Here is a 25,854-nt window from a genome sequence, read left to right as displayed (position 1 = left end):
GAATAATCGAGTAATCAGATAAGGAACATGGAAAATTAAAATACTTGAGCTCAGCTTCAAACAGTATAAAAAAGTAAATAAATGAGGATCTATGTACAACAAAAGAACAATTGGATACTTACATAGCAAAAGTCCGCTAGCTTAAATGCTACAAAATGCTAGTGTTTTTATACAATGCTCTTAACAAATGGTTCAGACACATATTCCCACTAAAAACAGCTTAATATACCTATAAACTAAATTACGAATGCATTAAAAAAACATTAGCTCAAACAAAAGCTAATGTTGGTCTTAACAGGGAGCTGCTGGATTCCCCATGTGAAATGAAGCAGACAAGATGGCAGTGTGTCCACCCAAATCAATACAACTAAATGCAAACACTTTCAAAATAAAGCATTTCAATGCTACTTTAAATAAACAAATACACGAAGCAGCAAAATTTAATTTGAATCTTTTTTCCTAATCGATTACTCGAGTTTATCGATTAATCGTTGTAGCACTAATGCTGTCGGTTTCGGGGCATTCATTTGATTCTGGGTCATAGAACAGGAAGTGATCCAGAAATGCCCCATAATTGCCAGGGACAGTGAACACTGCCACCCTCCCAGTTCAGATGAATTGGATGTCTACTAGCGATTAACTCAATTCAATTCACCAAAGAAGTATCTTTCATGTTTATTAGTTGTTTTGTAGAATATCCTTATATGACTTTGTGATCCATGTATCGAGCGTCGTTATGTCAACATATTGTGAGATCATCGTTATCGTGAGCCTTGTATCCCCAATCTTATTGTATGGTGAGCTACCCAGAAGTTCCCAACCCTAGTTGAAATTTGTGACTCATATAACATAACCCAATTTCACGTCACAGTTTTTGTTGTGTACATGAAAGCCACACTTCAGCTTTCTTCTTCATCTTTTTTGGCCTGCTGACCCGTAGATGAGAGGAACCTTCCGAGCAGCAGGTTCCTCTTACTGTGATCATGGTGTAACTCAGACTTGTAATTTAAGTACTTTTCAGTTGTTGAAATGACTTCTAGATAAACATCTTTGATAAGATATTACGCAACGGTAGATAGTACGTTCTTTTTGTCTTTCCCACTGACATTGTTATTCTCATTTTAGCATAGACACATGATAGAAGTATGTGCGCGGGTGAAAACGGGCCGGTACGGTGCAATCGTTTTTGACATATTTACCATTCTTTTATAGGTTCAGCTGAGGTCAAGCAGCCCCCTCACCCCCCCCATTTTGATTAAAATGGTTAAAGAGAACCTCAAACTTAACCTTGTAGGCTCCACAATTGTTCTCTTTTACTAAAATATGGTATCAGCAACACATACCTACTGTCTATTATTGCCATTGATTTAAAACTATAATTTAGTACATATTTTCACCAACGGAGGGCACCATGTTTTATGCGCGCAATGGACGCGGGGGGTGACGATGCGGTTGGGCTGGACTGGGAGAATAGCTGTGCTAGCAAGCAAGCGACGCTAGTATGACAACTGGCATGTTTTTGTCACATTCTGCTGCTGGTCAGATTGTTTTGGACAGTACTTAAATAGCGCATTTATCTGCATGGTTATCATGCCCAAAACGCTTTACATTAGCACACATTTTACCCGTTCACGCACACATTCATACACCAATGGGGCTGCTGCCATTGGTTTTGTTATAGAGCTGTGGGCTAAGTTCCCGACGTTGTACGTGCATCCAATTCCAGCTCATCAGCAGTGTCTTTAAACCGATCCTAGGCGGCTTGCCAAGAACTGACTCGCTGCAATTTGCCAGTTTCTATATCCCTTCATTGCTAGTTGCATCATTGCCTCGTTTTTTTTTTTTTTTTTCGTTTGTCTGCTCTCACTGCAGTTTTCCGGGTTTTTTTTGTTTTGTTTTTTTGATCCTGACCTACTGTCATGGACGCTTTTTGTGTCTCCCTTTTCGCGTGTTCAAACCTTTTTACCCCAACTCTATGTTATTGTTGTCTGCTTGCTGTCTGAAATGAGCCGCGTTTTCTAATTCCATGGAAAGCTAGCCGCACATTCTTTTCAGTTGCGTTTCCCTTTCTGGTTTTACAGCACAGATAAAGACAACGCATGTAAAGTGCTGGCGAAAAGTGTTGGCAACCTTGCAATTCTCTCACATAATGCTCAATTTCCCCCAGAAAATGATTGCAATTACAAATGCTTTTGTAGTAATATCTTCATTTATTTTGTTTGTAATGAAAAACACAAAAGAGTGATAAAAAAATTTAAATCATTATCATTTTACACAAAATTCCAAAAATGGGCAGGACAAAAGTATTGGCACCCTCAGCCTAATACTTTCTAGCACAACCTTTAGACAAAATAACTGCGAACAACCACTTCCGGTATTCATCAATGAGTTTCTTACAATGCTCTGCTGGAATTTTAGACCATTGTTCTTTGGCCAACTGCTCCAGGTCTCTGAGATTTAAAGGGTGCCTTCTCAGATCTTCCCACAGGTGTCCTATGGGATTCAGGTCTGGATTCATTTCTGGCCACTTTAGAAGCATCCAATACTTTCTCTCGCACCATTTTCTAGTGTGTTTTTATTCATTGTCCTGCTAGAAGACCCATGACCTCTGAGGGAGACTCAGCTTTCTCACATTATGCTGCAAAATTTGTTGGTAGTCTTCAGACTTCATAATGCCATGCACATGATCAAGCAGTCCAGTCCCAGAGGAAGCAAAGCAACCCCAAAACATCAGGGAAACCGCCATGGTTAACTATGGGGACCAAGTTCTTTTATTTGAAAGCCTCGTGTTTTTTTTTTTCCCTGTAAACTCTATGTTGATGCCTTTTCCCAAAAAGCTGTACTTTTGTCTCATCTAACCAGAGAACATTCTTCCAAAACATTTTTGGCTTTCTCAGGTTAGTTCCAGCCTAGCTTTTTTACGTCTCTGGGTCAGAAGTGGGGTCTTCCTGGGTATCCTACCACAGAGTCCTTTTTCATTCAGTCGCCGACGGATAGTATGTGTTGACACTGTTGTACCCTCGGACTGCGGGACATCTTGAACTTGTTTGGATGTTAGTCGAGGTTCTTTATCCACCATCCACGCAATCTTTTGTCAATCAATTTTTCTTTTTGTCCACATCTAGGGAGGTTAGCCACAGCGCCACGGGCTTTACACTTTTTGATGACACTGCGCACGGTAGACACAGGAACATTAAAGGTCTTTGGAGATGGACTTGTAGCCTTGAGTTGGGCATGCTTCCTCACAATTTTGCTTCTCAAGTCCTCAGACAGTTCTTTGGTCTTTCTTTTCTCCATGCTCAATGTGGTACACACAAGGACACAGGACAGAGGTTGAGTCAACTTTAATCCCATTTTAACTGGCTGCACATGTGATTTACTTATCACCACCACCTGTTATGTGCCACAGGTAAGAAACAGGTGCAGTTAATTACACAAATTAGAGAAGCATCACATGATTTTTCAAAGGGTGCCAATTAGGGTTGTTCCGATCATGTTTTTTTTTTGCTCCAGATCCGATCCCGATATTTCCCGAGCCGATTGCTTTTTTTTTTTTTTTTTTTTTGCTCCCGATTTAATTCCAATCATTCCCGATAATTTTTCCCGATCATATACATTTTGGCAATGCATTAAGAAAAAAAATGAATAAAACTCGGACGAATATATACATTCAACATACCCTGTATACATACTGTATTTGTTTATTATGACAATAAATCCTCAAGATGACATTTACATTATTAACATTCTTTCTGTGAGAGGGATCCATGGATAGAAAGACTTCTTAAAGTATAAATGTGACTTTGTATATTGTGACTAAATATTGCCATCTAGTGTATTTGTTGAGCTTTCAGTAAATGATACTGTAGCCATGCCCAAATGCATGATGGGAAGTGGAACCATGACTGTGCGTAGTGGCACCAATTGATATATGTTCTCTGCGTTGGGAAATAACACAGGGTTTTAAGAAAAAGATCAACTACTACCTTTCTTCCCCACATTGCTTCCCACGATATTTCTAATTGTTGAAAGAGGGATTTTAAGGATATAGCCAACTTAAAAAAGGCTCCAAAGAACGCCAAAATTCACTATACTCATATTACGCTGCCTTTTAGCTCTATATATAGGTAAAACGGCGCCATTATAGATTGAACGCGACAATGCGGGAGTGAGTCGTGCAGCGCATGCGTTAATTGCGTTAAATATTTTAACGTGATTAATTTTTTTTTTTTAATTAATTACCGCCATTAACGCAATAAATTTGATAGCCCTACTTTAAGCCAAAACTAAAGACTCTGGATGAGTGTAAGACATTTTGTCTGTAACGTTAAATACAATTAGAAAACGATTTAATAAAAAAATATATATATATATATTAAAAAAAGGCATGTCCGAAACTTTTTTGCCGATTCCGATACTTTGAAAATGACGTGATCGGACCCGATCGATCGGGACATCTTTAGCGCCAATACTTTTTTCCAGCCCATTTTTTTTTAGTTTTGTGTAAAATAGTAATGATTTCATTTTTTTCCCCCATTCTCTTTTGTGCTTTTTCTCATTGCAAGCAAAATAAATGAAGATATTCCTACCAAAGCATTTGTAATTGCAGTCATTATCTGGGAGAAACTGAGCATTATCTGACAGAATTGCAGGGTTGCCAATACTTTTGGCCAGCAGTGTAACCGAGACACTATTATAGTGGAAGATTTCAGTAGCAATTTGTTGGTTCTTTATTATTTATTTATTTTATACATTGACACCTTTTTAAAACAATATCTCGATTCTTAGCATGAGGGTATCGATAACCTTTTGGGATGCAAAGTGTCATGATATATCACCATTTTAATATTTTCTCACACCCTTAAATACTGTCGCTCCCCGCTGTTTGAAAGAGAGAATTCAAACTTTTTCGTTCTGAGTCACATCTGTCGCAAAGCCATCTCATTTCAGTGTGAACACGCAATTTTTACACAAGCATCCACCAACACTTCCAGCAAATATGGGACGTTTCAACACTTCCAGACAATGGTTACTCTTCTATTGCATCAGAGGCTGTTGTCATTATAATTTTGAAACATGCATTTCAAGTCATTCCTTTGTACTTCTCAGTAAGAAGGGTTCACGAGAAACACAATCATTTCAAGAGGCTATACAGTCAGTATAGTCACAAATTTGGAATGGTTTTATAAGCAGTCCCATTTGACTGTCATATCGCCATACTTGGTAGCCCAAAACGTTAACAATATGTTCCCAGGAGACCAACAGGTTTCGAACAAAATATTTCATTATACAGTGGTATGAAAAAGTATCGGAACCTTTTGGAATTTCTCACATTTCTGCATAAAATCATCATCAAATATGATCTGATCTTTTTCAGAATCACACAGATGTAAAAACAGTGTCTGCTTTCAATAAAACCACAGATTGTGAACACGTGACGGAAATTATTTCGCATTTTTGTCTCGTTCTTGTCTCGTCAGACGAGAACTGGCATTAGTCTCGTTATGTTTTAGTCTCCCATATATTTAGTTCGTTATCGTCTTGTCATGGTCATGTGTTCATTGACTAAATATTTTCGGCATCGTTGACAAAAACAACACTGGGTGCCACTGTATTTCTATAGATTTCATTCTGTCCCATTTGGTCCTCCATAAAACAGTTTTTTCATCTGTGTGATTTTGACAAAGATCAGATCACATTTGATGGTGATTTGATGCAGAAATGTGAGAATTTCAGTGTCTACCATAGACTTCATAATGTATTGATGGGGCGCAGGGCCGATTGTTGCATTGGCATTGCTGGCGAGGCCGTCAAAGCTGACCGAGTGGAATAACAAAGAGCTTTTTTCGTTGAAAATTCATGTTAATAAATGATTAAATCCCCAAATTCATTATAGATGTGGTCGTAAAGCAACAAAAAAAAGACGTGCAGTTAGCATTTATTTTACGTAAATATGTCGAAGTACAATGCTAGCCTGTTAGTAAATGTAGCTAGCAGCCAGCTGATGTAAACAGAGCTTTTCCGGTAAAATTTTCGTGAATAAATCCTTAAATCCCCAATTTCTTTATAAATATGGACGTAAAACAGTCTTGATTCTTGGTTAAAAGCAAAAAAAAAAAATGTTTGCATAAATATGTCAACGTACAATGCTAGTCTGTTAGTGAATGTAGCCAGCAGCCGTCTGATGTAAACAGAGATTTTCTTGTGAATAAATGCTTAAATCCCCAAATTCTTTATAGATATGGACATAAAACAGTCTCGATTCTTGGTTAAAAGCAAAAATAAACGTGCACTGAGCGTTTATTATACGTAAATATGTCAAAGTACAATGCTAGTCTGTTAGTGAATGTACCTAGCGGCCGCTTTATGTAAACAGAGCTTTTCCAGTGAAAATTCTTGTGAATAAATGCTTAAATCCCCAAATTCTTTATAGATATGTACCTAAAAGAGTCTCAATTCTTGGTTAAAAGCAAAAAAAAAAAAAAAATTGCAGTTAGCATTTATTTTACGTTAATATGTTGAAGTACAATTCTAATCTGTTCGTGAATGGAGCTAGCGGCTGCCTGATGTAAACAGAGCTTTTCCGGTGAAAATTCTTGGGAATAAATGCTTAAATCCCCAAGTTCTCTATAGATTTGAATGTAAAACAGTCTCGATTATTGGTTAAAAGCAAAAAAAAAAAAAAAATGCATTTGGCGTTTATTTTAAGTAAATATGTCGAACTACAATGCTAATTTGTTAGTGAATGTATCTAGCGGCCACCTGATGTAAACAGAGCTTCTCCGGTGAAAATTATTGGGAATAAATGCTTAAATCCCCAAATTCTGTATAGATATGGATGTAAAACAGTCTCGTTTCTAGGATAAAAGCAAAAATAAACGTGCATTTAGAGTTTATTTTACCTAAATATGGCGAAGTACAATGCTAGTCTGTTAGTGAATGCACCTAGTTTTTTCTGTGAAAATTCTTGTGAATAAATACTTAAATCCTCGAATTCATTATAGATGTGGACGTAAAACGGTCTCGATTCATGGTTATAAGCAACAAAAAATAAGACATGCGGTTAGCATTTATTTACGTAAATATGTCGAAGTACAATGCTAGTCTGTTAGTGAATGTAGCTACCGGCCGCCTGATGTAAACAGAGCTTTTCCAGGGAAAATTCTTGTGAATAAATGCTTAAATCCCCAAATCTGTTATAGATATGGACGTAAAACAGTCTTGATTCTTTGGGTTTTTCTGTTTTTTTTTTTTTTTTTTTGTGGCTTTTAACAAACGTGCAGTTAGCGTTTGATTTACGTAAATATGTCGAAGTACAATCTAGTCTGTTAGTGAATGTAGCTAGCAGCCACCTGACGTAAACAGAGCTTTTCCGGTAAAATTTTCGTGAATAAGTCCTTAAATCCCCAATTTCTTTATAAATATGGACGTAAAACTTTCTTGATTCTTGGTTAAAAGCAAAAATAAACGTGCATTTAGAGTTTATTTTACCTAAATATGGCGAAGTACAATGCTAGTCTGTTAGTGAATGTAGCTAGCGGCCGCCTGATGTAAACAGAGATTTTCCTGTGAAAATTCTTGTGAATAAATGCTTAAATCCCCAAATTCTTTATAGATATGGATGTAAAACAGTCTCGATTCTTGGTTAAAAGCATAAATAAACGTGCACCGAGTGTTTATTTTACGTAAATATGTCGAAGTACAATGCTAGTCTGTTAGTGAGTCATCGATAACGTCGACTAGTCGGGACAGCTCTAACCCATATCGTTATAAAGTCTAAAAATAATATGTTTCTTACCTTCTAACGGAAAGAAAACATCCCCTTGAGCCGAAGGAGTCATAGGGGTTCCCGGCTCGGATAACAGATGATGGCCTGTCCCCGAGGACTGCCTTGTCATAATCTGAGCAACGGTGCGGGTCTTCACTCGTGGTGATTCCTTTTGAAACACTGGGTTCTCATGGCCCTGAGCTTCACTAAAGAACACAATCAAGAAAAGTACCCGCTTTAGTGTGAGGGAAAAAAATACGGAACTTTTTCCTATTTTGTTGTTATTTTTGTCCAATCTAATTACTTGGCAAGCACTACAGATTGACGAAACGTGGAAGATGTTCAAAAGAGCAGATGTTTTATGAAACACGTCCTGGAAGAGCAGCTGCCTAGTAGACTGTGGGAAAACATACCTGTCCATCCTCACCAGCTCTTGTGCACCTGGGACAGAGGAAATAGGAAATAGGTTATTGTGAATATAGTGAAACAAAAGAAGAACGGCGCGTATAGTGTGTGAATAAGTTTCCCTCTGTGTTGAGTAGATGCGAGTTGCAAAAAGGAAATCTGTTTTCAGACAAAGCGCTAGAGGAAAATATTGAGGGCAATTCACGTTTGATGTGGAATTGTTTGTGCTTGGGTTTGCATTATTTGGGTTGGAGTTAGACTTCTCTATTCTTTTGACAGTCAAGTGTTCAGTAGATCTCAAATCAAATGTATTTATATAACTGCTAAGTGCTTGACAACAAGCTAAATATAGTGCACGATGAATAATAGGCATGGAAGTACTACACAATAAAATTGACGAACAAAAAATAACGCATCATGCTAAAAGTGATTACAGCAAATAATATCAGAAAATACTTTGCTGTGATGGTTGATATGTCGGACGCGGACGCCCTGTAGATTTCAGGTCACTTCCTGTTTATTTCAATACTACCTGATTGCGGCCGACAGCTGCTTAAAACTACGTCCACACGATGCTAGGTTGCTACAAACTACGCCCACATGTACAGTGGTATGAAAAAGTATCTGAACCTTTTGGAAATTCTCACATTTCTGCATAAAATCACCATCAAATGTGATTTGATCTTTGTCAAAATCACAAAGATGTAAAAACAGCGTCTGCTTTAACTAAAACCACCCAAACATTTATAGGTTTTCATATTTTAATGAGGATCGCATGCAAACAATGACAGAAGGGGGGGAAATAAGTAAGTGAATCCACTGCCTAAGGAGACTTAAAGAGCAATTTTTACCAAACAATTTAAGTCAGGGGTGTGCCCAATAGCTGATAATTGGTTTAAACTTGCCCTGCCTACTATAAAATACACACCTGGTAAGAATTGTCTCCATGAGAAGCATTGTCTGATGTGCAACATGGCTCAGTCAAAAGAGCTGTCTGAAGACCTGCGATCAAGGATTGTTGATTTGTATAAAGCTGGGAAAGGATACAAAACCATCTCTAAAAGTCTGGATGATCATCAATCGACGTTGTCTACAAATGGAGAGAGTTCGGCACTACTGCTTCTCTCCCAAGGAGTGGCCGTCCACCAAAGATGACGCCAAGAGTTCAGCGCAGAATCCTCAGAGAGGTCAAAATTAACCCTAGAGTGTCTGCTAAAGACTTACAGAAATCACTGGCACAGTCCAATATCTCGACTACATGTAAAACTATAACCAAGAATAATGTTCATGGAGGAAGCCACTGCCGTCTAAAATAATTTTGGCATGTTTAATGTTCGTATAAAGGCACGTGGACACTCCACAGACGTTTTTGCAAAATAATTTGTGGACTGATGAAACCAAAGTTGAATTGTTTGGGAGGAAAAATAGAACAGCTCACCAAAATCAACACCTCATCCCCACCGTGAAGCATGGTGGAAGGAGCATCATGATTTGGGGCTGTTTGCTGCCTCAGAGCCTGAACAACTTGCAATCATTAATGGATGAATGAATTCAAAAGGATGTTTTGCAGGAAAACCTAAAGCCGTCTGTCAGACAGTTGAAGCTAAAAAGAGAATGGATGCTGCAACAAGACAATGATCCAAAACACAGACGGAGATCAAGTTCAGAATGGTTTCAGAAAAACAAAATACACGTTCTGGAGTGGCCAACTCAAAGTCCCGACTTGAAACCCATTAGGATGCTGTGGCATGACCTAAAGACAGCGATTCATGCCAGACACCCCAGGAATCTGACTGAACTACAGCAGTTTTGTAGAGAAGAATGGGCCAAGATTAGTCCTGATCGATGTGCCAGATTGATCTGCAGCTACAGGAAGCGTCTGGTTGAAGTTAATGCTGCCAAAAGCGGGGGCACAAAATATTTAATGTGATGTTTCACTTACTTATTTTTCCCCCTTTTGTGATTGTATGCATACTATCCTCAATAATATATAAAAACTAGGGCTGTCAAACGATTAAAATTTTTAATCGAGTTAATTACAGCTTAAAAATTAATCGTAATTAATCGCAATTAATCGCAATTCAAACCATCTATAAAATATGCCATATTTTTCTGTAAATTATATATATATTCTGTAAAATGTTGGAATGGAAAGATAAGACACAAGATGGATATATACAGTGGGGAGAACAAGTATTTGATATACTTGTTCTCCCCACTGTACATTCAACATACGGTACATAAGGACTGTAGTGGGCATTTCACTCTACTGTCATTTAAATCTGTCTATGCTGCCCTCACTCCGAAGCGTCTACTTTTTCCAAAGCTAGACAGCTAGTGAACGACGCCTTAATAATCAGACTTCTTCCTTTTTCATCTGATTTATTAATAAAATAGCCTCAAAGCATTGTCCTCTTTAGACCGTCATAAAACTACAAAAAAAAAAAAGTACACAAGCATTGCATTAGCAACAACGTTAGCTTAGCACGCTATACAGGTCCACTAAACATAAACAAAAAGCGTCTCATACAAAAAATAGAACGTTTCGCTTACTAACATAATATGTACATTCTTTACAACAACCATACGTACGGACAAATCTTGTCCAAGGATCATATAAGCACAACATTACAACGTAGGCGTCAGCCCGAGACGTCGTGCGGCCATATTAAACTGGCAAGAAAAAAATAAACCATGTCGCAAAGCGACCACAAGAGTTCGCTGTTACAGCACAAAAAGCCTTGCTGTAAAACCAAAAGGCAGAATACTGTCTGAGCGGGACATGTGCGTTAATTGCGTAAAATATTTTAACGTGATTAATTTAAAAAATTAATTACCGCGCGTTAACGCGATAATTTTGACAGCTCTAATAAAAACCTATACATGTTTGGGTGGTTTTAGTTCAAGCAGACACTGTTTTTACATCTGTGTGATTTTGACAAAGATCACATTTGATGGTGGTTTTATGCAGAAATGTAAGAAATTACACATGACTGTATATAAGTGGAGTGACGATAGCATGTGGGTAATCAAGCAGCAGCAGATCTGTGCAGTTGTACTAAATGTAAAGTGACATAAGGAAAATACGTACGTCTGTTGGAATGGCTGCTCTGCCTCTGTCTGTAGACAAGTAGCAAGATAACAGGCAGCGAAAGTAGAGCCAGGATGCAGGCTGCTATGGCTAAAGCCACTGGCACAGCCCCTAAAGATAGAGCAGAGACATTGTAAGCTTAATTGAACACTACGTAATAGGGCTAGGAACTTCTGAGTACCTCCTGATATGATTTGCACTACAAGGCTCACGAAAACGATAATTGTTGCACCACAAAATTGTGAGATTATCCATATACGGGTCAGGAAATGGTGATATATCATGATACTTTGTGTTATCGTTATGCTCCTGCCCTGATTTGATATATATCATTTTAAAGCTGCGTCAATTTAGACCCGGGCGGTATACCGAAAATTTACTGTTACTGAAATTCTTCACGATGACTGATGTAATTTTGACCATGTCGGTAAATTCGGTAATTTAATAAACCAAGAAATATATAGTCTTTTCATTTCACTTTGACTCTGTGTTGTTTGGCTATGTTCATTCCCCTTAAGAAAGCAGTCAGTGTGCTTATGTATGAAGTCACGTGGTTATCAAGAACTCAAACAAACAGAAGCCCGGTAGGCTAACACTAGCGGCTATCGCTACAAGCAAACGGGATGGAGTCGGGATTAAGGGAGCTTCGCCAAACTTTCATCCGACATTATGTAGATTCTTGGCGGTCTCCAAACGGGCTTTCACCAGCTTTCCTCCCTGGTTTTCACAATTTCAGGAGCGTGTGTTTTCAGTGCTTTCTACTGGTAGCCAGACCACCGGCTAACTCTAGCGGCTAACGCTACAAAATGAACATGATGGAGTCGGATAGCGGCTCTAACCTTGTCAAAACGGCTGAACTAATTGAGTGGATTGGGCACAGACTGCATGTAGCAATTAGTATGTCGCGTTATTTTGTATCTGTGTGTGTGTGTTTGATATCTTTTATGAGGGTTAAGCATTTAGCATAAATTATAATGCAACAGTGAAGCCTATAATATGACCGTTAAATGGCCACAGCTATTTTTCTGTATGTGCTGGCTTCATTCGGTGTCATTACTGCCATGATAAAATCTTAAATGTTTCATTGGCAAAAGAGCAATATAGCTTTAATGCATGTGTGTCTGTGTGCTGGGTGCATGTGTGCGTGCATGTATTAAAAAATGCTTTGGGGAAAAAAAAAACTGAAACCTTGAAGTAAACACTTGTGTTGAGTAATTATGTCACAGCAGCCATTAACAATAAGTTGTCTGTTTGAAGTGTTTTGTTCAAACTAAGTTGTGTTACAATGACATGTTTGCACAGTCGTTGTATTGATTTTTATAATGTCGTACATTGTCATACAAGTCATACAAGCTGTTATAAATGTTCATACTAAGAAATTTTCATTTACTTAATGTTTAGACTGCATGTACAATTGTTTGAATACGTTAAATTGAAATCTGGTAAATAAATCAACGAGAAACAGTTCATTTGTATTTCACGCATTGATTCAGATTTTCAAATTATATAACAATCCACTTGGGCTAATTTGTTGTCATATATCTTTATCGAGGTAAATCTGCTCAATTTATCTTGATACGTACTTTAGGCCAGCCCTACGTCAATGTGTGTTTTTTTTTAAAGAACAACAACAAAAAACTGGCTACCAAAATCTTCCACTAAAATAGTGTCTCTGTTAACTCGATGGCGTGAGACGCCCGATCCATTTTGACTCTTGAATTTACGTTCGTTCATTTGAAACCAGAGCAATTACAGCCAGTCTTTCTGCATTTACAGGTCACTTCCTGTTCATTTAATGGCATTTACAGGTGACTTTCTGTTGATTTCGGGTCACTGAAAAGGAAGTGACTCAAGAATGAGCCAATTCATTCCAAGCCAGTCGTTCGTGGGCATTTACAGGTCACTTCTTGTTCAGTTTAGGGCCTTTACAGGTTAGTCTGTTGAATTCGGGGACATTGGTGAATCAATTCCTGTTCAGTAACCCAAAATCAATAGGAAGTGACCGAAAAGCCTGGCATTGGCTGCCAGTAACGGCCATAGACGTCCAATCCGGTTGAAGTGTGAGGGATGGCAGCGAATGAACGAAAGCTGCCACCCTCCTAGTTCAATTAGATTGGACGTCTAATAGGGACAAACTCATTTTGATTCACAGCAGAAAGTTGTAAATTGCTGAATTATAAATACTTTAGCATTTGTAGCATTTAAGCTAGCAGACTTTTTTTAGGCATATCAGGCTAATTGAATCTACTAAATTACATATTGATCAGACTAGATGAACGTTTGAACACCAATTGGTCACGTTTTATTGTTAAAATGCGTGTCGTTTTGAACATAGTCATGTGAAAAAATGAGGACACCCCATGAAATATTCAGTTCTTTATTAAGAAATGTTCACATATCAATGTCTAATCTTTTTTTTTTCTTTGTCTCTGGAAAAGAAAGTGATTTGATTGCAGGTAAACAACAAAAATTAAAATTGTTTTACCCATTAAACCAGGGGTCCCCAAACTACGGCCCACCGGCCGGATACGGCCCACCTCCACGTTTGGTCCGGCCCCCCGAACAATACCAGAGACCATTTTGATTTTTTTTTTTCCCCCCTCCCAATAGTGTTATTTATTTCCTGGCTTCATTTATTTTGTTTCCTGAAGAACCCAGAGGGGGTTATTTGGTTATTATCTATTTAATTAATATTGATATTATATATATATATATATATATATATATATATATATATATATATATATTATAAAGTGCATTTATGACAAAATCGACTTGTACACGAGGGATGTTGGTTTGTAATCGAAAACTTTGATGTGCATGAATACTTTATATTATTATGTTATATTATAAGTTACAATATATAATATTATAATACAATATAATATAATTAATATAATTATTTTTATTTTATTTACTTTTGTTCCGTGAAGAATCCAGAAAGGGTTATTTGATTGTGGCTTTCTGACAAACAAATTTTTACATTTAGGCACTCCTGCAATCGTCACAACTTTTCTGTTACAAACTGACCCCGGCCCCTCATCAGAGAAGGGAAAAGTTATGTGGCCCTCACAGGAAAAAGTTTGGGGACCCCTGCATTAAACAAACTATATCAACAAAAATGCATATTCTAACTGAGGAAAAAGTTAGGACACCCTACCACCTAATAGCTAGTGTTACCCCCTTTGGCTGAAATAACTTCAGTGAGACACTTTTTGTAGCCATCTACCACTCTTTAACATCGGTCTGAAGAAAGTTTGCCCCCCCCCCCCACTGTTCAACGCAGAATAGTTATAGCAGAGAGATGTTTTTTGGGGTTTCTTGCATGTACAGCACCCCACAGCATCTCAATGGGATTAAGATCTGGGCATTGACTCGGCCATTCCAGGACTCTCCATTTTTTCCTTTTCTGTTATGATGGTGGGCTGAGAGCCCCCAAAACAGGCACGAGAGATAACAAGGATCTGAGTCTGTGGCGTGACGATTCCAGGCAAAGGTACCATTAACAAGAGGTATAAACGAGATCCTGTAACAAAGCAAATGGGTCGATGATCAGTTGAGTCCACACAGAAATATTTAAAACGTGAGAAGGAACTGACAGTGAACTGAAAGAAACGATTCAGTGACGTGATGGAGCTCTGGCTAGCTTATGTAGGCTGTTGATGATGACTGCAGACAGCTGCCGTCGCTACTCTCGTCAGGTGCTGGTTCTGTAATTGGATGACAGACACCTGCCCAGCCCAGGCCCGGAGATTTTCAGCCAGTCATTGGTGGATTTGCTGTTATGTTTTGGGTCATTGTCATGTTGCAGGGTCCAGTTTCACTGATACACAATAGAATTTATAGTGGATTCTATGATGGTGAGCTGGCCAAGTCTTGCTGTAGCAAAGCATGACTTCCACCTCCATGATTCACAGTTGGTACGAGGTTCTTTTCCCGGAATGCTGTATTGGGTTTACACCAAACATGTCCTCTGGTTCTGGGGTCCAAATAATTCCATTTTAGAACCATCTGTCCAAAGAACATTATTCCAGAAGTCCTGGTCTTTGTCTACATTACTCTGGCAAACTTCAGGCAGGACCTTATGTTCTTCTTCGAAAGGTTTCCTCCTTGCTTACCTTCCATGAAGGTTAAACTTGTGAGGTCTTTTTCTGATTGTAGAGGCATGCACTTTCACATCAACAGTAGCAAGAGCCTGCTGTAGGACCCATGATGACATTTCAGGGGTTTTGGAGACTTCCTTTAGCATCTTGCGGTCTGGGGTGAACTTGCTTGGACGGCCAGTCCTGGGCATGTTGGCAGTTGTTTTGAATGTCCTCCACTTGAAGACTATTTTCCGGGCAGTGGAATGGCTGCTTCTTTTGAGATCTTTTGAAATACCTTAACAGACTCATAAGCGTCTACAATCTTCAGGCTTCAGACAGTTCCGTTGATCTTACCATGGTGTATTCGCTCTTCAACAGCTAGTTACTGTTGAAAGTATTCTGCGTTGAGGAATGGGGCAAACTTTCTTCAGACCGATGTCAAAGACTGCTAGATGGGGTAACACTAGCTATTAGGTGCTAGGGTGTCCTCACTTTTTCCTCAGTTAGAATATGCATTTTTGTTGATATAGTTGGTTTAATGGGTAAAACAATGTTCATTTTTGTGGTTTACGTGCAATTAAATCACTTTATTTTCCAGAGATAAAGAAAAACAAGATCAGACATTGATATGTGAACATTTTTTAATGAAGAACTGAATATTTAATGGGGGTCCTAATTTTTTCACATGACTGTATTGCATCATGTAAACAGAATCTTTTAAAACGTGGGTTGAAATATGATGACAAACCTCCAGGTAGCGAAGACTCGGTAAATGAACATTCTTGAGACCAGTTCCTTCCTATACAGGAATGATATGATTTGCAATTGCAAAATCAGTTTTTGCTGAAATAAATACCCATTGGTCGCAATATGGCGTATTTTCTATTATACTTACGTGGTGTAACGTGGAGTATAACGTGACTGTGGGAACTTTGCGCAAGGCTCGTGTGCTGATGGTCCTTGTGGAAGTCACGGACGATACAGCAGTATCGCCCCTGGTCGGCAATTGTCACGTTCTGCATAACCATCCAGAAGTTGTTGTGCGAATATCCAAATCTGACCCCTGGGGGAAAGCTGTGGTTCCCGTGCGAATGACCGTATGTCATATGACGCGGGCCCACCGGCATGCAGTGTTGGTCGCTATGCGGTGTGAAAAGCCAGGCGTGTTTTAAGATGTCAGAGGAGCCCGATGGGGCCCCGGTCTCGGCACAGACTGGTTTGAAGGTTGCGCCTTCTGGACAGGTCCAGTAAAAGTGAGGGGCGGAAAGACTCAGTGAAGAAGCTGAACTGGACGTCGTACCAGTATCTGAAAGACATGAAATACGTATAGTAAATACATGATGAAATGCTGTTTATTTCCATGACCTAAGGAGGCTCAATTCAATTTCAAATATGGTTCTTGATAGAATTAAATCATCCATCCATCATCTTCTGCTTTCTCCGGGGTGGGGTCGCGAGGACAGCAGCTCTAACAGGGAAGCCCAGACTTCCCTCTCCCCAGCCACTTCGACCAGCTCTTCCGGTTGGATCACAAGGCGTTCCCAGGCCAGCCAAGAGACAGTCTCCCCAGCGTGTTCTGGGTCGTCGCGGGGGCCTCCCGCCGGTGGGACATGCCCGTAACACCTCTCCAGGGAGGCGTCCAGGAGGCATCCAAACCAGATGCCCGAGCCACCTCAGCTGGCTTCTCTCAACGCGGAGGAGTAGCGCCTCGACGCAGAGTCCTTCCCGGACGACCGAGCTTCCCACCCTATTTCTAAGGGAGAACCTGGACACCCTTCGGAGGAAACTCATTTTGACCGCTTGTATCCGGGATCTTGTTCTTTCGGTCACGACCCACAGCTCGTGACCATAGGTGAGGGTAGGAACGTAGATTGACTGGTACATCCAGAGCTTTGTCTTTCAGCTCAGCTCCTTCTTCACCACTACAGATTCTGCACTGATCCACCTGTCAATCTTCCGCTCCCTCCTACCCTCACTCGTGAACAAGACCCCAAGATACTTGAACTCCTTCACTTGGGGCAGGGTTTCGTCCCCGACCCGGAGAGGGCACTCCACCTTATTCTGACTGAGGACCACGGTCTTGGATTTGGAGATGCTGATCTTCATCCCCACCGCTTCGCATTCGGTTGCGAACTGCTCCAGTGAGAGTTGGACGTCATGGCTTGATGAAGCCAACAGCATCACATCATCTGCAAAAAGCAGAGATGCAATGCTGAGGTCACCAAACTGGACCCCCTCAACTCTTTGGCTGCGCCTAGAAATTCTGTTCATAAAAATTATGAACAGAATCAGTGACAAAGGGCAGCCTTGGCGTAGTCCAACCCTCACTGGGAACGAATTCGACTTACTGTGGACCAAATGTGGACCAAACTCTGACACTGGTCGTATAGGGACCAAACAGCCCTTACCAAGGGGCTAGGTACCCCGTCATCCCAGAACAACCCCCCACAGGACTCCCCGAGGCTCACGGTCGAACGCCTTCTCCAAATCCACTAATAGGAATATTATAGATGGTAGCATTTGCATTACATGTAAAGCTACCATCTATGATGAAATAGTCATAAATATGGGGTTCATATCCTGTTGACAATACCACATGTCTCAGTGCCTCAACTCAGAGAACACCTTCCAATAACAGGAGACCGGAGAAAGAATCATGAGAACATACTTTAACACAAATAACATGAAATAGAGCAAATAGAAAGCACGTAAGCATTGATACAACCAGTCAAAGCAAATGTGCCTACCATGCGAACACAAACAATACCAATTAGTAAGCCCTTGAGCATTACACTTCTTACAAAGTATAACAACATGTCCTATTTCAGCGAATTACAAACTTCCTGGTTTTTATGAGTAGTTGAACTCTGCTTCATGCTTCCTCTTTTAGATACAGTATTTGTGTTTGGAGCACTGTCAGAAAGAAATGCAAAAACATATGGTGGGTTCAAAAAACCTGCTCATCAAAACATCAGACATTTGAGGTGTAAATGAATCGGTGTAAACATTGTTTACAACTATTTTTGGTAATAAAAAAATGTTTATATAATTGTAGCATCTATAAGGACAACCTTAACTTGATTGTGATCATTATATTTTATATTATAATAATTAAAAACCCTTATTTTCAATTAGGGATGTCCTGATCCAGGTGGACTTCCGATCCGATACCGATACCGACCTATCTGAGCATGTGTTAAAATTTCAAGTTATTTAGCCTCCTTACTTAGTTGTCAGACTCATGTTGAAAAAAGGTTTTATTACTCTTGATAACAACTAGCCAGCTGAATTAGGTGAGTTTGAATAACACACAAGGGTTGGTAAGAAGAAACTGACCTGTTTATTCAGTGACAAACACAAAACATTATAAATAACAAACAGAAATGGCATAGTCAGTCAGTAAAACGTGCAAATAATATTGTAAACTGTCTTAAAAAAGCAAAACACACAAACGACCCCAGTGGAAAATCCCACAAACCCCCCAAGCTATTTGATGCTTTTAATGTTTCGTGCATTAGTTACAAAAATTGTATAAAAAGCCTCTAAGGTTTAAATAAACGACTATTTCAGTATCAAGTTAACATTTTAAAACAGTAAATAAAATACTCAAGTCCCCATTCTGTATCAACAGCTTTAAACGACATTCAATTCATTTAATTTTGCGAGTCAACTGTTAAATTTGTTAAAATTACTCTCGTTATTCCATAATTTCCCTTCTGTCTACTTTCGACATGTGAAAGTTTTAAAACTGTTTTGAAGATGGATTCAAGTCAAGATTTTGCCGATTTAGGCGTATTTTTGATAAAAACTTAATCAGGTTCACTTGGAAGGTTCACAACAGCCTAATAGGGAAGTCTTCTGCTTTAAGATGGCGGCTGTTTACTAACGCAACTAGTTTTCAATACTTCAATGTTCCTAACACCGTCGAGTCTGTCATTTTGCATCTACTTCTATATACATATGATATCTATTATCTCCAGTAAAACGACGTTGACGTAGTTTGTAGCTGCTGTCAGCAGCAGTCAGGTCTTCTTGTGTTTTTTATCCAGCGGCATGAGTTGAGTTAAAGCCGTGAGTTGAGCATTGGCATTACCCGGGTCTATGACAAGCATTATGTTTTCTTTCGGGACGCAATGCGGTCAGTTTCTCATTGCGTCCCGAAGACCGCGCTGTGTATTAGTTCCGCTTTACTTGACATATTTCAATAATCGGAATTTGGATGTTTGTGATTCGTTCTCGAATCTTCCATGGCCGAATCGCTCAAGGATGTAATGACGTCTGGGCATGTTGTACCGTGGTTCTAAGTGTTGGATGGTGCGTCTTTACTCACGAGAGATAATGGCTCGTCATCCAGAATGAATTCTTTGACTCTTGTTATTCCCTGGGCTTTAGGACTGTCGAGTGCCAGTTTGTCACGCATAGCAAAAGTTTCTGCCAGTGTTAGTTGCGTAGGACCTTTCTTTTTGTCTTCGGTTTTCTTAACATACTCCTCATATTGTTTGTGGTGGTATTTTGCTAAATGCTTGATTAGGTTGGTTGCATTAAAACTTCTTACAGCTTTACCACCACTCTTGACTTTATTGTGGCATATGTTGCACTCTGCCTCTTGGTCTTTGTCGTCCTTTAAGGTGAAATGATCCCGTAAAATGCGGACCGGATTTTAGGGAAATCGAAGCAAAAACTGGGATGGATTATGTAAATCGGTGCGCTGGAAAACCCGGTCCGGACTTTAAAAACTGGATCGGAATTTTTCGGTGTTGGCCGATCTGATACTGATGCACATTTTTTTTGCTCATATCGGCGTCCGATTCGATCCAAATATCGGATCGGGACATCTCTATTTTCAATTAATTCTACCCACCTGGACGCCATGAACTGTATGTTAAAAAAAAAAAAAAGTTTAAGGTTATATTCGCCACGCTAAATGCTAATGCTAACAAGAACCCATAAGCTATGCTTACGCACCGAGCCACCTAGCCAATGATCATAGTATTTGCAACGGTGTCACCACACCCATCCCTCCTTCCCCCTACCGCTCTGCTCTCTCCCAGGAATCTGTGAGAAAATCAGACAACTGGCACTTCATTCAACCAAATTGTAGTAACGCGCCCCTTCACATCCTCCGTAACGGCATTGCAAAGATGGGAAAAGTAATTAATTAGGTTAGTCACTAGTGGAAAAAGATAACGCCTTTAGAAACGGCATCAGAAACAACACTGGTAGACGCTACAAAAAGTGACATTTACAAAAAAATAATATCTTTAATTATTATAGTGATACTTACTGACACAGCTACTTAAATGATGGCATTAAATGTCAAATTGAAAGGAGTTTTTTATTCTCCATCGGTGCCGACTGGGGTGGCAAGCTCGTCTTTTAGGGTGGCAGTTGCCACCCTGGTGGAGCCGCCCCTGAAAAAATGGTATCGGTGCCACACTATTTATAACGACTGATGGGCCCATGTAACTTAAAAACTCCAGGAAACAATATATTGGGGTTAAGACTAAAACTAGCAGTCATCTGTACACAGTCAGTGGTTAAGTGCATAACCTCAAGCAGACGCTGACTGCGATCATTTAGTTGGTCATCACACCCAAAGCATGAGTTGTGAAGCCCGGTCTGGTATTAAGTGGATGCAGTTGCTCTTTGCTTTGTGGCTTGTGAGGTTCTAACAAAACCTGCGTTTAAATCTGGCAGCGCTCGCGGTTGGCCTCTGGCGGTGTTGACGAGACAAAAACTGAGTTTTATTATCCAAAGCATGCATTTTTTTTTACTGCCATTTGTGTTCAGTGTGGAATGTCAGTATGTCATATGTGGTTAGAGTGAGAGTAAATAGTTTGACTCCATTTCATCTCTGGAGTCTTCAAAACAGCGCCATGTGTGCGGTTTATGCGTATTTTCATTTTCTAAACACAGGGCTATTTTAGCTCGGGGCGGGATTGAATTCCGGGCTACCTAACAACCAGCAGTGACAACGGCAAAGTGGCAAAAAGCCTACTGTCGTGAAAAAGCAGGCAGAGATTGTTCTGCTTCAGTTCATGTACATTGCGGAAACCAAAAACACATGATATTGCTTTTCATACTGTGTCTTGCCGCAGTTTTCACCACATCCTGTTCGTCACTGGAGAACAGGAGTGTACACATTGTTTATCAAAGTTTGTAGGTGCAACTCCTACATCATTTCGCAGACATGAAAAAGATTGTCATTTACAAATTACAATATGAATCGATTTTTAGCAACTGTGCAATTATTAGTGAAGGCATGGCTCATTTCATTCCTTGGCCATAGTACAGAAGCGTGTTGTGGCCTCGCATTAAAAAAAACATAACTGTTGAGCGACAGCGAGAACCAAAAGGTGGTATTTGCCATGTGGCAAAATGGATTTTGCCATGTAGCATTTTCCATGTGGCAAAATTGATTTTGACATGTGGCATTTTTTTTTGCCATGTGGCAAAATGGATTTTGACATTTGGCATTTTTTGGCATGTGGCATTTTTTTTTTTTTTTTTTGCAATGAGGCGAAATGGATTGTGCCATGTGGCATTTTTTCTTTGCCGTGTGGCATTTTTTTTGCCATGTGGCAAAATGGATTTTGCCATGTGGCATTTTTTCTTTGCCATGTGGCATTTTTTTGCCATGTGGCAAAATGGATTTTGCCATGTGGCATTTTTTCTTTGCCATGTGGCATTTTTTTGCCATGTGGCAAAATGGATTTTGCCATGTGGCATTTTTTCTTTGCCATGTGGCATTTTTTTTGCCATGTGGCAAAATGGATGTTGCCATGTGGCTTTTTTTGCCATGTGGCATTTTTTTGCCATGTGGCAAAATGGATTTTGCCATGTGGCTTTTTTTTTTTGCCATGTGGAAAAATGGATTTTTCCATTGCCATGTGGCATTTTTTTTTTTTTTTTTTTGCCATGTGGCATTTTTTTTACCATGGGCAAAATGGATTTTGCCATGTGGTATTTTTTTGCCATGTAGCAAAAATGGATTTTGCCATGTGGCCAAATGGATTTTGCCATGTGGCATTTTTTTTGCAATGAGGCAAAATGGATTTTGCCACGTGGCATTTTTTCTTTGCCATGTGGCTTTTTTTTTTTTTTGCAATTTGGCAAAATGGATTTTGCCATGTGGCATTTTTTTGCCATGTAACAAAAATGGATTTTCCCATGTGGCATTATTTTTGCCTTGTGGCATTTTTTTGCCATGTGGCAAAATTGATTTTGACATTTTGGTATGGGGCAAAAATGTATTTTGGTTTGTGGCATTTTTGGGGGGGTGTATGACATTTTTGGGGTATAGGTCAGTTTTGCAGGCCATGCATGTCCATGCCATTGACAGCTATGCACGTCCAAATTTTCCATTCCTATTAAATGGCAGAAAAACATGGGGTTGTGATTTTTGACCATACACATTACATTACAGCGCATTGACATATCACTCGCACCCAAGTAAATCCACTGTAATACCCCCCCCCAAAAAATGCAACAAACCAAAATCCATTTTGCCATGTACCAAAAAAAAAATGGCACATGGCAAAATCCATTTTGCCACATGGCAAAGAAAAAATGCCACATCCGGCAAAATCCATTTTGCACATGGCAAATGAAGAACACTGTAGTCATGTACGCATTTGAATAAAAAATATTGCTCTTGAGTTTGGGAGTGACATCACATCTCACGTTTTGCCATTGGGGTAAAAAAAAAAAAAAAAAAAACATGTATTACCATGCTGCGTGAGTGCTGTCTGCCAACAACATAGCCTGGCTACCTCGTCAGAATGCTAACAGTCAAAGGCAAGAGAGATACCACAAACGGCTGCATTTGCTCACTGGAAATGCAGCCATTACTTCACATTCCTGTCCAGTCAAGATAACAAAAATATCTCCGTGCGTTGCAAACTTTGAGCTGGCTCAAAAAGACTGTCGACTGCAAAAATCTCGACATCCAATTCAAGGAACCACTTGGAATTACAGCACAATGCGTCAAAACTCGAAACAAAGCCTACAGGTACAGTTGATTTGGTTGACTTGAACAAATTCCGTGCAATTTGTCAGTTATTTGTTAGTTTCAGGGCTCCGGAGTGGCTAAACTAGTGTGACTCAATGGTGGCTGAAATCAACTCCATTGACTATTTAAACCCCCACTAACTCAAAGAAGAAGCCTTATGTGAAAAATTCAATTACATGCGATGACATTTTTCTATTGTAATTTTTATGTTGAGGAAGCTAAAGGAGAAAAATTGGTAAAAATTGACTGATAAATTAAAGTAACTTAGTTACTTTGATAATAAAGTAATCAGTAAAGCAACTAGATTACTTTTTTGAGGTGTAATCAGTAATTAAATTACTTTAAGTAATCTGTGACAACACCCCTGCTTCAACATGAAAGCAGCGCAGGTGTGACGTCAAACGAGTCAAAGTGCAACAAAGGAAAGCCAACTGCACATATCGTATAATGAAATACCAGATATGCATAGCAATTAGAGATCAACCATTTAGATTTAATAAGTAACAAAATTAAATGACAAATAGTATTCAGGTATTCACGATGTACTCAACTTACGTGATCTCGACTTTACGATGCTGGAGTCTCGTATGCCATTTTGTCTCCAGTCGTTTTTGGGGGGTTTTGTCGCATAAACAGTGCCTTATTGTACCTCATAGTATCTAATTGTTTTACTTTACTTTATTAACATGATGCGCTCTATCCTCACCAGGCGTGAAGGTGTTCAGCTTTACAGACAGCAAAAAAGGCAATTATGCTTTTGAAGCTTTTTACTTTTGACAATTTGTAAAGCTGTAACACACATATTGTATGTACAATTATACTCAGAACGGCACACATTTTAACAATAAAAACTTGACACGAAACAATTCTTGTTCAAATTTAGTAGATTAAAATAGCCTAATTTGCCGAACAAAAGTCCGCTAGCTTAAATGCTATGAATGCTAACATATTTACAATACTTATAGTAAATCGCTCACACGTAACTCCACAAACTGTAGCTGTAAAAATGCATAAACAGTATATTAGCTGAAACAACTTACAGCCTTATGTGGGCCAAACCGGAACGCAGCTGTCCTTTATCCGTGTCAGACGATAGTCTGCTTGTCAGAAAGTCCAGCCAGACCCAGCGCTGCCCCCAGAGGGCAGTGTATCCATCATTAAACAAAATCCAACACTTTTGAACTTATTGGATCCTCATTTTGGGGTACTTAAAGGGTTCATTCCGACTTACGTGGAAATTCAGTTAACGTCGCCAGCATAGGAACGGCACTCATTCGTAACTCGGGGACTACCTGTATTATCACACCTCCTCATTTAAACATACTACATGCTTATCCAAATTGTGATATAAATTTTAGGTCACGCTCCAATGCTTTTTCAACTGAAATAAAGTGACAAAAAAAGACAACAACAAAAAAATCACTTTTGAAATGCTGACACAGCTCTTCATGATTTTCTTCCGCTCCGGTGGTTTCAACAAGTAATGTGCCCACAGATGACAGCAGATGGAAAACACCCGCAGTATCCCCTGGAGTAGAGTGTGGGTTTGCAAGCAACCTGTTTGACATGTTCTCCTGAAGAAAACCAGCAGATGTATTTCTGTGCGATTTGCTGTAGTTGTCAGTAGCAAGGAGCCAGCCAGGCAGGAGGGAGGGAGGGACAAGGAGAATAGTGTCTCGTGTGTGGGGCATGACAATTCAGGACAGTTCCACTCCTCAAATTGTGACACACCCACATCGCCACATAATGTCCCCAAATCAGCAGAAAATAACCAGATATGACCAGGACACGCCCCCAAATATCCTTAAATGACCTGATATGACCAGCACACGCCCCCCCACATGTCCCCAAATGACCTGATATAATTAGGACACGCCACCCAAATGTCCCCAAATGACGTTTAAGGATGCAAAGCATCACAATATATATCACAATTTTGATATTTTGTCCCACCCCTAAACGCCATATCGTGAGATCATCGTTATCGTGAGCCTTGTATCGCAAACCATATTGTATCGTGAGGTACCCAGAGGTTCCCACCCCTACTGGCCAGTGTGTGCTGAAGGCAATAGGAAAAGCATGGTGGGTTGATTCAAGTGAACCTTGGCCCCATGGCTGTTCCTGCCACTGTAGAAAGACAATAGGAGGGGAAGCTCTTGTCCACTCTTGTTTCAATCCCACCCTGCCTTCCTCTTTTTAGCTCATTTTTGCCAATTCTTCCATGGTATCTTTTGTACATTATTTAGGTATTCTTGTAAATAGACATGTACACAACCGTAGAAAATTTTAACTTGGCTGAAACAAACAAAACTTCCAAAATCAAAACCTCGGATTTGATTTTTACCACAACACGCAGTATCTAATGTCATGCTGTAGGTGTGGTGGGTGGTGTTTTCCCAAGTATCAATCAAACTGGGGTTACGGGTCGGTTAGGCATTTCTTTTCATCTTAAACACTTACGAATCCGCCAGGCATTTGGGTTTGGGCTCTGTTA

General features: G+C 39.6%; 2 protein-coding genes across 7 annotated transcripts in view; one reads left to right on the top strand and one right to left on the bottom strand.

The window, feature by feature from the left end:
- Positions 1–25,854, top strand: part of cdh23 (cadherin-related 23) — a 494,731-nt gene that overhangs the window by 393,800 nt on the left and 75,077 nt on the right. The window lies entirely within an intron of this gene.
- vsir (V-set immunoregulatory receptor) overlaps positions 1–25,854 on the bottom strand; it is a 45,795-nt gene that overhangs the window by 6,532 nt on the left and 13,409 nt on the right. The window contains exons 2-6 of the mRNA XM_057848932.1: positions 16,245–16,655; positions 16,098–16,148; positions 11,265–11,375; positions 8,182–8,209; positions 7,799–7,974 (exon numbers count right to left, since the gene is read on the bottom strand). Coding sequence (XP_057704915.1) covers positions 7,799–7,974; positions 8,182–8,209; positions 11,265–11,375; positions 16,098–16,148; positions 16,245–16,655 — 777 coding nt within the window. The remainder of the gene's footprint in view (positions 1–7,798; positions 7,975–8,181; positions 8,210–11,264; positions 11,376–16,097; positions 16,149–16,244; positions 16,656–25,854) is intronic.

This window comes from Corythoichthys intestinalis, chromosome 10 (assembly GCF_030265065.1).
Source record: "Corythoichthys intestinalis isolate RoL2023-P3 chromosome 10, ASM3026506v1, whole genome shotgun sequence".
Taxonomy (NCBI): domain Eukaryota; kingdom Metazoa; phylum Chordata; class Actinopteri; order Syngnathiformes; family Syngnathidae; genus Corythoichthys; species Corythoichthys intestinalis.
This window is presented reverse-complemented; position numbering and strand designations above follow the sequence as displayed.